We start from the raw sequence: 14,434 nt of genomic DNA, 5'->3' as shown, positions 1-14,434 counted from the left end.
ATGGAGATCAGAAGGTTTTGTGGATAGAGAGAACAGTAAAAGACCCAGTGTGAATAAAAAAACTTTGTCCAAAGAATAAGATGAAGAGGAGAAATAAGGTGATACTTGTATTAGTTATCCATTGTTGCATAAGAAATTACCACAAACTTGGTGACTTAAAATAACACATTTATTATCTCAGAATTTTTATGGATCAAAAATCCAGGCATTGCTTAGCTGGGCTGTCTGCTTTCAGAGTCTCCAACAAGATTGCAATTGAAAGTGTCATCTAGAGCTGGAGTTGCATCTGAAGGTACAACAGAGTGCATCTGAAGGATCCACTTCTAAGTTCATTTATAGGGTAATTGGCAGAATTCAGTTCTTTTGGAGCTATTTTATTGAGGACCTCAGTGTCCAGCTGATTTTTGACTACATTTTCCTTGTCACATAGTTCTCTCCATTGGGGATCTCACGATATGGCAGCTTGCTTTATCAAAGCCAGCAAGTGTGAGAGAATGCTGTCAAGAAGGAAGTTATGATCTTATGGAATAAAATCATAGAAATTATATTCCTTTACCTTTGCCATAGTCTATTGATTAGAAGCATGCCATGGTTCCCACCCATAATCAAGGAGAGGGATTATGCAAGATGTCAATACCTGAAGGTGGAGCTCATTCAAGGCTATCTTATACTTTGTTTGCAGCAGTATTTACTCATGTATACAAATTCTCCCTTTCTTTGAAAACCTCAGAGAAAAGGGACAGTAGACTAGAAAGACAATATAGTTAATATATGACAGACAGTTTCAGGAAGAGCAGCAAATAAAACATCAAAGCCTAAGTAACATGGAAAACAAGGTTAAGTTTCAAAGAAAGAAATTATGGTTAGACAGAAATTGAACTATGAAGAGATTTGTAACCTCTTCTAAGATTTAACTTGGGAGTAAGAATTCCACGAAGCTATATAGCTGAAAAGAAGCAAGTCCACCTGGAGTTTTTGAATGCTTTATATAGAAAAAGAAAACAGTGTTTTACATGATGTGAATTGGTTTTGCCTATTATAGTCTTCAGAGAGTTTTTCATGACTTACAAGTTTCTTCATTAATGTTTGATATATGTTTTTTAAATTTATTTTTTATTAAACATCTCAGTGTAACTTTGAGGGTAGAGGATGTATTCTTTTTATCAAAGTATGTAATTGCATTAGTACTGGGAAATGGGGGAAAAAGTAGGCCATTTTGTTCTTGTCTTTAAAACTAATTATCTAGTTTATCTATAGAGTTCATGAACAATTACATGGTTGGAAATGCTACGTATCAATTTTACATGTATTAAAATGCACAACTGTGCTAATAAATTTTTTATTTTTTTATATAGGATCCAAATGAAGATACAGAATGGAATGAAATTTTAAGAGATTTTGGCATTCTTCCTCCAAAAGAAGAGCCAAAAGATGAAATTGAAGAAATGGTTTTACGTTTACAGAAAGAAGCAATGGGTATAGTTATGCATTTGGTGGGCTAGGTGAAGGAAATATTATAGTATGACAGTGATCATGTATTTCATGAATTTACAGGGAGAGAGGACATTAGAAATAATTTAATATAAATTTTTGAAATTAGGATGCTAACACCTAAAACTTCTAATCCATGTGTTGAAAGTCACATGCTAGTTAATATCAGAGCTGAAATGCCCTGGTATCTATCCTAGTGAGCTTTTTTTCTCTATTATATTTCTCTACCTTGTGATTACCTTCTATTTTGATCATTCTATATAAAATGTATTACTTGGCAAGATTTGTAGGTATTTGAGGAAATCTAAATTTATAGAGGTCTAACTGATATTCACATCTACTTTTAAATATAGCCTGGTAGTTCTGTGAACTCTGAGGGAGTAATAGCACTTTAAAACAAACCTGAAGCAGTCAACCACAATATAGCTTTGTATGTTGGAGAAACTGCAACATTAAAGATATTGTTGATCTCCATTTATTTAATATATTGTTTTTTCTAGACATGTGACTATAAAGTAAAATTGGTTTTTAAATATCTCAATTATCTACAACTTATTTTTAGTTAAACCATATGAAAAGATGACTCTTGCACAGTTGAAGGAAGCTGAAGATGAATTTGATGATGAAGATATGAAAGCTATTGAAATATATAGGTACAGTGATTCATTTGGATAATTTATGAGTTTTTGTATGAAGTATTGTAAGAATGAAACTCAAAAAGTCCTATTTTGTCTACAGACTATATTTTAAAAAGAACAAGACTAATTTTTAAGTAACATTTTAAAATTAACTCACTTTATATAAGATTGATTTTTTTCTTGACCTTTTTTGCCTTTGTTTAAGTAAAAAACTATTCAGTAATATACAGTAGAACTTCATCAAGTTACATATGAATAAAGTTGAAAATATCAATAGAAGGCTAATGAAAACAGAGCCATGGTTTTCCTTCTTGTATGATGTCTGTCAGGGGTTTCTGTCATTTAATGAGTAATTAATTACCAGTCATAAACAAATTCTTTCAGAAATTAGAATAAGTGCATAGATTTCCCAGATTATCCTGACACAAAACTAGGCAAGGAATTGCAAAAACAGAATGCTGCATAAAAATACCTCTTATGAATGTACGTATGAAAAATTTTAACAAAATATTAGCAAATTAACTCCAGCAATTTAAAAGAATAATAATACATTCTGATCAAGCGGGATTGGTCCTAGGAATCCACAGTTGTTATCACGCTAAAAAAAATCAGTGACTTGGGTTAGAAGCAGCAATACTGTGGTAGCAGTGAACACACCTAGAATTAAGCTCTTGATTCATAATACTATTCTCCAATAAAGGGAACCAGTGTTTCTTAGAGAACTGCTTTATTCAACAGTGTGAGTTGAGAAAGAACAGTATGAGTCTGGGGCATTTTGTAATATCAGAAAGTTAAGGAAGTGCTAAAATTTTTTTTTAAGGCACAGGAGCCAAACTAAAAGATCTCACAATGGCCAGAGTTGGAACAACTTGAACAACAAAATTAATTACTATAATATTGAATTATAAGTAGTAAAATAATTATCTTTGAGTCTATAGTGATATAGATAAGTAAATGAATACATGAACAAATTTGGAGGAAGTAACACTTTTTCCTCACTGAAGATTTCTAATTGATAAGTGTAAATGAAATGAGGAAAACAGAACAATCACCATCAGAACACCATAGTATTAATATCCCATGGGCAAGATCTGCTGATAGATGCTAAAATGAGTGGGTGAAAGTTTAAACAGAAACAGGATATTTGCATAATCTCAATGTATTGGCCCCAAATATTTAGTAGTTATAAAGGGGGAAGTAGTTTACAGTGTAGAATATTGGCAGACCCCATCTTAGGGACGTGACCAGGGTTAACATCACCAGTAATACACGCTGACATCAAGTAACTCCTGATATGATGTGCTGAGGACTCCACATCCACCACATCAGCTCTGTGGTATCCTTCTCAATAATGCATAGCATCAGTCTAATCATAAGAATATATTAAAGAAATCCAAATTTGAGGGGTTTTCCTAAAACAACTGGCCAAGTTGATGCCAGGAAAGATGTCAGAGTAGAAAGCTCCAGGAATCCATCTCTCCACCTAGGCAGTAATTGTGTGGCCAGAAACTGTCTGAAGTGATGGCTTGGGAACTCTGGAGTCTATTTGAACACTTGTAGCTTACAGGATAAAGCTTGGCTGGTAAATTGCAGTTAGTATTGGTTGATTTCAGTCCTCAGTGTAGTAACAGCTATCCATCCCTCATCACCCCCAGCCCCATGGCAGGCAGCTGTCTCAACAGAAACCTGTGTTTCTTGCTGGAGCCAGGGTAGGCAATAAGGACTTTGACCTCAAATATCAGGATTTTGTGTTCTGATTGCAGATTGCTGCTTCTGAGTGCAGAGGTACAGACCCAGTGAGTGGCAGCCATTGTGTCAACCCTCACTGACTCAGGTGGCTTCCAGGGGACTTTAAGGAGCCACATTGGTTTTTTGTTTTGGGGTTTTTTGTTTTTAACATTTGAAAACAACCATATATACTGGGGAATTTAGAAAGCCTCAGGAAAGATGAAGGCTCAGAAAAGGCCTGAGAAGACCTTATGATTTCACCTCAGGCTGATCCTGGTACAGACACACCCAAGGTAATAAAACAAAACAAAAACAAAAACATGGGTTAGAAGAAGAATCTGATTTCTGGAGTTACCAATTGAATGAAATATTCAATTTTCAACAACAACAACAAAAATTACAGGGCATAGAAAGAAACAGGAAAGTATGGCCCTTTCAAAGGAACAAAATAAATCAATACAAAATATACCTGAGGAAGCCTAAGTGTCAGACTTACTAGACAAAGACTTTAAGACAGTTTAGTTAAAGATGCTCAAAGAGCTAAAGGAAGCCATGGACAAAGACAGGAAAATATCATATGAACAAAATGAGAATAACAATAAAGAGAAATTATGAGAAGGAACCAAGAGGACATACTGAAACTGAAAAGTATAATAATTGAATTGAAATAAAGGGCTTCAAAGCAGATTTGAACTAGAAGATAGAGAAATTTTGAAGATAGGACAATTTAAAGTGTTGAGTCTGAGAAAGAGAAAGAAAAAAGAATAAAGAAAAGTGAATGGAGCCTAACTGGCCTTGTGGTACACTATTAGGTGAACTAGCATATATAGTATAGGAGTACCAGCAGAGGAAAAGATAAAGAAAGGGGCAGAAAGCATATTTGTAAAAATAATGGCTGAAAACTCCCCAATTTGACAAAAGGCATAAATCTACAAATCCAGATTGCTCAGTGGACTCCAAGTGGGATAAACTCAGATCCACACAAAGACACATCCTTTAAAAAAAACCATCAGCCAATTTCTCATCAGAAATCTTGGAGGCTTCAAGAAAACAAAACAAAAGCTGTCAACCAAGAATTACATATTTGGCAAAACTATGCTACAAGGATGAAGGAGAAATTAAAACATTCCTAGATAAAATCTAAGTGAGTTTTTTACCATAGTAAGTCCCCTGTATATGAACGAGTTTCATTCCGAGAGTGCATTTGTAAGTCCAATTTGTTCATAAGTCCAACAAAGTTAGCCTAGGTACCCAACTAAAACAATTGGCTATATAGTACTGTGCTATAGTAGGTTTATAATACTTTTCACACAAATAATACATAAAAAACAAACAGACACAAAAAGTAAAACATTTTTAATCCTACAGTACAGTACAGTATCTTGAAAAGTACCGTAGTATAGTACAATAGCTGGCACTTCTTAGCAGTACCAGCTACATCACTGCTGCTTTTACGCTTGCTTCTGAACATCCTGGCCTTAAAATAAAGATACTGTATTACTGTACCTATACAGTACTGTATAGTAAAGTACCAAGAGCACAACTACTTGTAGAGGATGCATGGACATGATGGTGTACACAAGACACATGAGCTAACTTATGTGATTGGACATGCAAACACACATCTGTATCTTTTAAAGTTTGCTTTAAACTTGAAGCTTTGTATGTAGGGGACTTACTGTACTAGAATTTCCCTAAAAATTAGCTAAAGGAGTCTGTTAGGCTGAAGTTAAAGGGCACTAGACAGTAACTCAAAACCATATGAAGAATAAATAATGTAGGTAAAGGTAACTATATAGGTAAATATAAAAGCCAATATTACTGAACTTTTGGTTTTAACTCCCTTTTTTCTATATTATTTAAAGGCAAATTTATAAAACAATAATTATATATCAGTATTAACAGACACACAGTATATAACAATGTAGTCTGTAACAATGATATAAAGAGGGAGGGATGAAGATGTATAGGAGCAGAGTGTTTGTATGCTATTGAAGCTAAATTGGCATTACTTACAGTAGGTTATTATAAGATATTAATTTTAATGCTTAAGGTAATCACTAAAAAAAAACTAAAAGAATACAGAAAAGGCAAGAGAAAGGAAATTAAAATGGTATACCACACAATCATCTAGAATACAAAAATACAAAAAGAAGCATTGATGGAAGAATTGAGAAACAAAAAGCATGTAAAATACAGAAATGAAGAAAATAGCTAAATGGCAGAAGTAAGTCCCTTTTAGTAATTACTTTGTTGTGTCAGTCCCAGCCTATTGATAGTGATGCTATTGGCTAGGAATGCCTGAGGCACTCACTGCCTATATTACTCATAGTTGTGACTGGACCAGTTCTTGTGGTTCGTATTATGATTGAGGGTGCACTTCAGCAAGAAATCATCAGAGAACTTCGAGAAATAAGATTTTTTCCTCAGAAATCCTGAAGAATACACACTATGCCTGAGGGCCACTCAGCCAGGTCTGTGGGGGGTATGGAGGGGATGGGTGTGGGACTTGGGTCTGAGCCTTATTAGAGTCCGTTGATGGGGTATCTAGGTTTTTCATGGGTTCACTCTTTATTGAATGATCTAGCGCCTAGGAGCTGGAATTAGAGCTCAGGAAGGGAGAAGAGGGGTCACTCAGGTGTTCAGTTATCTAGGTTATCCAGGGCTCTCTGAAAGAAAGACTTTCATGGGTGGGGGCAACCTAATTCCTTATCTGGTTGTTTTGCTAGTAGCTATGTCGTACAGCTGACAGTATGGTTTTCAAGGTGAATGTCTTTTGAAATGGGTGCCTTGGTAATCAAAAGCTTAATATCAGGCACTTACATTATACACTTTAAATGTAAATTGGTTTTAAATTAATCCAGTTAATCTCCAGTTAAAGGCAGAAATTGGCAGAGTGAATAAAAAGAAACACATTCAGATCCTGGAAACTAAGCAATCTTGAGAAAGAACAAAGTTGGAAGACCAATACTTCCTGATATCAAAACTTACTACAAAGCAACAGTAATCAAAACAGTGTTATAGTGACATAAGGATAGACATACAGACCAGAGGAACAGAATAGAGAGACCAGAAAGAAACCCTCTCATAAACAGTCAAATGATTTTCAACAAGGGTGTCAAGAACATTGAGTGGGGAAAGGACAATCTTTTCAACCAGTGGTGCTAGGAAAACTGGATATCCACATGCAGAAGAATAAAGTTGGACTCCTACCTCATATCATATACAAAGATTAACTCAAAATGGCTCAAAGACCCAAATGTAAGAACTAAAATGATAAAACTCTTCAAAGAAAACACAGGGGGAAATGTCCATAACATTGGATTTGGAAATGATTTCTCAGATATGACACCAAAAACAACAGAAGGCAACAAAAGGAAAAAACTAGATAAATTGGACTTCATTAAAATTTTAAATATTTGTATATCAAAGGATACTATCAAGAGAGTGAAAAGACGACTCTCAGAATGAGAGAAAATCTTTGCAAATTAGATATATGACAAGGGATTACTAACCAGAATATATAAAGAACTCCTAAAACTCAACAACAAAAAAACAACTCAAAAAACATGTGAAAGACTTAGACATTTCTCCAAAGAAGGTATACAAATGCACAATAAGCACATGAAAAGATGCTTAATATGTAATTAAGGAAATGCAAATCAAAACCACAATGAGGTCCATTTCACTCCCTCTAGGGTGGTTGTAAAAAAGAAGACAGAAAAATAACAAAAATGTTGGTGAGCAGGTGGAGAATTTGGAACCACCATAGATTGCTGGTGGGAATGTGAAATGGTGCACAGTCTGAAATTTCTTCAAATATGAAATATAGAATTAACATGATCCAGCAATTCCACTCCTAGATATATGTACCCAAGAGAATTAAAAACACAGGAAATGTGTACGTGAATGTTCATAGCAGCAGCATTCACAATACCAAAAAAGTACAAGGAAACACTGTCCATCAGCTGGTGAGAGGATAAACAAAATGTGGTGTATTCACACAATGGAATATTATTCAGCCATGTAAAGATATGATGAAGTGATACATGCTACAACAGGACTGAACCTTGTAAATGTTATGTTAAGTGAAAGAAGCCAGTGACAAAAGGTCACAATTTATATGATTCTTTTTATATGAAATGTTCAGATTAGGAAAATTTATAGAGACAGAAAGCAGATTATAAATTTCCAGGGCCTGGGATGGGGGGGTTAGGGAGTAACTGCAAATGGATATGGGGTTTCTTTTGGTACAGTAAAACTACTCTGGAACTAGATAGTGGTGATGGATGCATGGCTTTGTGAATAATTAAAAAATCACTGAGTTATACACTTTAAATAGTTGAATTTTATTGTATATGAATTATGTTACAATTGAAAACTAAAGATTTTGGAGGAACTAGAATTCTCATATGATCACTTTGGGAAATAGTTCGGCAATTACTTCTAAAGTTATGTATGCATTTAACATATAACCTATCAGTTAAATTCCTTGATATTTACTTGAGAGAATTGAAGGTATATGTCAATACAAAGACTAATACATGAATATTCATAAAAACCAGAAACTGGAAACAACCCAAAAGTCCATCAATATGATAAATGAATGTAAAGTGAATGAATAAACAAATTGTAGTGTATTCATGAAAGGGGATACTACTCTGTAAGAAAGTAAGCAAACTACTGATACAAACTTTGGTGAAATTTGAAAACATTATACTGAATTAAAGAAGCCAAACACAGGAGAGTATTTGATACATGGCCATATACATCATTTTTGAAATATGGTTTTTTAATGAAAAAATAGTTTTCAGAATTGACACAATGAGAGAAGAAGAAGATAGCCTGCTTCCTAAAATTTATTGTATAGCTGATTTTTCTCTACTTTTCAAGGCACAGATAATCCCTATGTTTTTATTAGGAATGGAAAGCTTACTAATATACTGCATGTGACATTGTTACATTTATTGATAATATAATCTTACTATCACAATCAGACAAGGCTAATACAGATAGGAAATAATAGACTCATGGTTCTTAAGTTGGTTAGTCAAAATAATCACCTAGCTTTATTACTAAAATTTTTGATTTCTTGTGTGAATTGATTTCATGATGATATAATAAGCTAAATTCAGACTGTGGGAAAGTTTGGACAGGCGATCTAGTTTCCTTTAACAAAAAAATTTCTGGGGGAAAAATAGATGGAAAAGAATCTGTGTATTAAATGAGATTTAAGAGATATAATAACCACTCTATAAATCTAATTTGGATCCCCATTTGAATAAACAAAGTTAAAAAATGGGGCCAGAACTTAATGCCACTGATCTGTACACTTAAAAATGGTTAACATGGTAAATTTTATGTTAAGGATATTTTATAACAAATATTTTAAATGGAGAGAATAGGATTGTTTGAACAATATCTGAATATATTAAGGAATTACCATTGTTTTAATATGATTATGCCATGTGGATTAAATTTTTTAAAGTATTCTCATCTTTTAGGGAGATATAATGAAATATTTACAGATAAAATGACATGATGTCTTATGTTTGCTTCAAAATAGCCCTTGAAATGGGGAGTTAGTAGGGGTTGAGATGAAAGAGAATTGGCCATAGAAATTATTGATGGAAGATGCATACATCTGGGGTCTCTTTACTATTATAAATGTTAATAACTGTCCATAATATAAAGTTAAAAATTCACATTCCTGACACCAGTACCAAGAGGTAATATTCAGTAACTTTGGGTTGAGTCTCAGGAATATGCCCATCTGTGAAACCTGCCATTCCCCAGTAATTCTCATATAGAGTGCCCACATGCCTCAACTTGATAAATATTGCTTTAGATCAATCTCACCTTTGAAACATAGATGCAAACATCTTAAATGCAATATTAGAAAATAAAATATTAAAATAATCAATATAGTGAATAATTAGGGTTTATTCAAGGAATGCAAGGTTTGTTCAACAATCACAAATCTATTGATGCGGTCACTTATGTCAGCAGAATTTATTTAGATAATTTATGTCAGCAGAATTTATTTAGATATTTAGTTGTAAGAAACAACTGCAAAATCTCAGTGGCTTCACACAGGAAATTTCCTCTCTCAAGATGATGTGTGTTTTACAATTCTGAGCAGCTCTTCAGGTGATGACTAGGAAGGTGGGCTCTTTTTTTTTTTTTTTTTTTAGTATAATTGGTTTACAATGTTGTGTTACTTTCTGCTGTACAATGAAGTGAATCAGCTATATGTATACATATATCCCCTCCCTCTTGGACCTCCCTCCCCCCCATCCCACCCATCTAGGTCATCACAGAGCACCGAGCTAAGCTCTCTGTGCTATGCCGCAGGTTCCCACTAGCTATCTGTTTTACACATGGTAGTGTATTTATGTCAAACCTAATCTCCCAATTCATCCCACCCTTCCCTCTGCCCCACCACGTTCATACATCCATTCTCTACATTTGCGTCTCTATTCCTGCCCTGCAAATAGGTTCATCTGTACTTTTTTTCTAGATTCCACATATATGCATTAATATACGATAGTTTTTCTCTTTCTGACTCACTTCACTCTGTATGACAGACTCTAAGTCCATCCACATCTCTACAAGTGACTCCCATTTCACTCCTTTTTATAGATGAGTAATATTCCATTGTGTACATGTACCACATCTTCTTTATCCATTCATCTGTTGATGGACATTTAAGTTGTTTCCATGTCCTGGCTATTGTAAATAGTGCTGCAATGAACATTTCATTAGGGGCTGTATCATCTCAGAATCTTTAACGTCCAGGCATGTGGACCAGGAAGATAGTATGAAAGATGGGATGGGACGTTTCAGGGGAAAGTCATAGAAATGTACGTATCATTTTTACTCATGTTCCATTGGACGTAATCCAGTCTCATGGCCCTAATCTAACTGCAAGGGAAGCTGGCAAATATATTCTTCCTGTGAGTCCTGGAAGAGGAAGCTATACCACCCAAATAGTCTCTGCCACAGAGGTTAAAGAGAGATATTATACACAGAAGTTCTTTCCCTTGCATATTCCACATCAAAAGTACAGCTCTAATTCTGATCACCAAATTCTGGTATTATTTCAATATCTTTGCCGTCACTTTGGATCTAAGGAAAAAGGAACCTGTAGCCTTGTAAAATTTTACTTGTTCTTGAGAAAGAAATTTCTGTAGTCATCTTGATAGTGCTGATTTAAAGCAAATCCCTCATTTAAAGCCACAACAAAACAGCAACGACAAAAAAAATTTTGTTTAAGACTTTTACAAAGCAGTTTTAGCTTCACAGCAAAACTGAGTGGAAGGTATAGATTTCTAATATACCTCCTGCCCCCACACATACATAACCTCCCCCACTGTCAACATTCCCCACCAGCATGATATATGTGTTATAATTGATGAACCTACATTGGTATATCAGAATCACCCAAAGTCCGTAACGTACATTACAGTTCATTCTTGGGTTTGGACAAATGTGTGATGACATATATCCATCATTATGGTACCATTCAGAGTATTTCCACTGCCCTAAAATCCTCTGTGGTCTGCCTAGTCGTTCCCTGCCAACCCCTGGTAACCCCTGATCTTTTTATTGTCTCCACAGTTTTGTTTTTTCCAGACTGTCATACAGTTGGGATCATACAGTATGTAGCCTTCTCAGATTGGCTTCTTTCACTTAGTAATATGCATTTAAGGTTTCTCCATGTCTTTCCATGGCTTGATAGCTCATTTCTTTTTAGCACTGAATGATATTTCATTATCTGGATATACCACAGTTTATTTATCCATTCACCTACTGAAGGACATCTTAGTTGCTTCCAACTTTTGGCAATTATGAGTAAAGTTGCTGTAAACATCTATGTGCAGGTTTTTGTGTGGACATGTTTTCAGCACCTCTGGGTAAATACCAAGGAGCTTGATAGCTTAATCAAATGACAAGAGTATGTTTAGTTTTGTTAAAAAAGAAAACCTGCCAGACTCTTCCAAAGTGGCTGTACCATTTTGCACTCTCACCAGCAATGAACGACAGTTCCTGTTTCTCCAGTCCTCTCCAGCATTTGGTGTTATCAGTGTTCCAGATATTGGCCATTCTAATAGGTGTGTAGTGGCCTCTTACTGTTTTAATTTCCGTTTTCCTGTTGACATAGATGTAGAGCATCCTTTCATATGCTTATTTGTCATCTGTATATCTTCTTTGGTGAGGTGTCTGTTAAGATCTTTGGCCCATTTTTTAAATCAGATGTTTGTTTTCTTATTGTGAAGTTTTTAGAGTTTGTATATTTCAAATAACAGTCCAGTTCAGATATGTCTTCTGCAAATATTTTCTCCCAGTCTTTGCTAAGGAGATAGATTCCTAGAGACAACGACAGTTACAGTGGTTTTCTGATCCCCAGAGTAGGGGATACTAGCACACAATTGGAACATTAGTTCCAGATTCCCCAGTTTCTGGATTACAGCAGAGAAAGCTGTTCCCTTGGCAGACCAGTTTTGCAATGTTGTTCGGGGAGTCTTCCTGGTAGCCCAGTCTGGAGCCTCCTCCTTTATCTTTCCATTAAGTTTGCAAAGCGCTTAATTCCTCAGATTAAGTTTCTTACTGCTTAAAATAGCTAGAGGGCTTTCCGTTTATGTAGCTGAATCACAACTGGTATGATTGTTAGGTGAGAAATGCAGGCCATTGAACACTGTCAGTTGCTGATGGCTAAACTAACCCAGGTGTTTATGTCTTTCCCGGCCCAATTCTGTGGAAAGTAAAGAAAAATGATGGGGAGAAGGTAGAAGAGAGAAGGAAGAAGAAAATAGTTGATAGTTGTACCATTAAATAGGGCATAGTGCCATCGCTGGAACAAAAACTTATTGAAAATTCTGAAAAATATTAAGCCAATGAGATCGAGTTGTGGGACATTAATGACAGTGACGCTAAATACTCAATGCAAACAAAACAGGGCTCCCAGAAGCCCTCTGGAGTAACCGTAAGTTCTGAATATCTGGGCCAGCAGAAGGAAAATTGAAGGACTTCAGTTTGAAAACTGTGAGAGGGCCCTAGACTTGGATTGCTATTCTTGACATTCTCCTCTAGGCTTAATGTTGCTTGGATTACTTGTTATGTAAAGTGAGTGGTCTTGACATGTTTCTAATATGTGAAATAAGGACACAGTGTTTTAAAATAGACCCAGGATTTTGTATATATTCAGGTATGGTGAAGCCAACAGATCAGGAGGTAATTGCCATTATTATTCACAGGTCTCAAGAGTAGGGGGTGTGCCCCACTATGCAGGGCCACATGGGGAAGCACAAGTTGGTCAAGAGGCAGGAGGAGGGAAAGGCTAATATGGACATAGCCTTTATGTAGTTTCCATGGAAAGACAAGCTAGGCAGGATAAGCAGACTTAGGATTGACTAGTTTGAAAAAATTTGGCAGGCTGTGGACTGTAGTGCCCACTTCTAGTTGTCTGGTATCAGGCCCAGGGGGTGATTTGGGCAGGGGGATAGTGGCTCAGCCCAGTAAAGGAGGTGGTTGAGGGACCGGGCTCTGGATTGGTTGGTTTGCATTTGAGGAATGTGCTCTTTGGTGAATGTTTGCTATCTTTGGGAACTGGCTAGCTCAGAGAGGGGCAGTGTCTCCAGGATCAGGATAGACCCCAGATGCTAGAGCTGAATACGGTAAGCTCCCTACATATGAACCTTCAAGCTGTGAACTTTCAGAGATGCGAATGTGCCCCTGTGTGCCAGCTGTTGTAGTGTACCACTGTACTTTTCAAAGTACTGTACTGTAAGATTAAAAATGTTTATTTTTTGTTTTTTTTATATATTATTTGTGTGAAGAGTATTATAAACCTATTACAGTACAGTACTGTATAGCCAATTGTGTTGGGTGGGTACCTAGGCTAACTTTGTTGGACTTATGAACAAATTGGACTTCGGAATGGAACTCATTCGTGTGTAGGGGACTTACTGTACAGAAAACAAGAAAATATAGTTAGTACGCAGAGTAAGGAGGGGAGTAAGTACTCCCAGGTAATTTAGAGATATAGAGTCAGTAACTTTTAAGATGCTTGTAGATATGTCAGAACCACTTAGATTTGCTTCATGAACTCAAGTATTCAACAACTAAATCAAAGTATATAAATTTTGAGAGAGTTGTTTAATGAAGTTTTAAGTTTCTCTATAGATGAATAGCTAGATAACATATATTGAAGGCTCGTGGTGTGCTAGACACCATCCTAAGAAATTTACATGTTTATATTTAATCCCGAACAATCCCATGCAAGGAGATTTTAGTTTTATTCACCTGTGGGGAAACTGAAGCTTGGAAAGGTTAAATAATTTGCCCAAGTCCACGCTACTAATAAGTGGGAGCTGGCACTTAAACCCAGTTTAGTCTGACCTTAGAGTCCATACTCAAATCACTCTTCTCTACTACCTCTCTACCTGCAATACATTTATAACAAGTAATTACATATTTTCACAAAGGCTTTGAATTGCAAGTCAGCTTAGCATGATAGTTAAGAGCATGTAGATGGAGATAATAATAGTACTAACTTCATAAAGTTTTTGCAAGGA

The 14,434-nt window shown here is 35.6% G+C and overlaps 1 protein-coding gene across 1 annotated transcript in view; it reads left to right on the top strand.

Moving 5' to 3' along the window:
* Positions 1-627: 627 nt before the first annotated feature.
* The window catches only part of PDCL2 (phosducin like 2), a 28,408-nt gene continuing 14,601 nt past the window's right edge, over positions 628-14,434 (top strand). The window contains exons 1-3 of the mRNA XM_057726912.1: positions 628-684; positions 1,356-1,476; positions 2,054-2,144. Coding sequence (XP_057582895.1) covers positions 628-684; positions 1,356-1,476; positions 2,054-2,144 — 269 coding nt within the window. The remainder of the gene's footprint in view (positions 685-1,355; positions 1,477-2,053; positions 2,145-14,434) is intronic.

Source organism: Hippopotamus amphibius, chromosome 3 (assembly GCF_030028045.1).
Source record: "Hippopotamus amphibius kiboko isolate mHipAmp2 chromosome 3, mHipAmp2.hap2, whole genome shotgun sequence".
In the NCBI taxonomy this organism is placed as follows: domain Eukaryota; kingdom Metazoa; phylum Chordata; class Mammalia; order Artiodactyla; family Hippopotamidae; genus Hippopotamus; species Hippopotamus amphibius.
The sequence above is the reverse complement of the archived record's forward strand: the minus strand, read 5'-3'. Positions and strand labels throughout refer to the sequence as shown.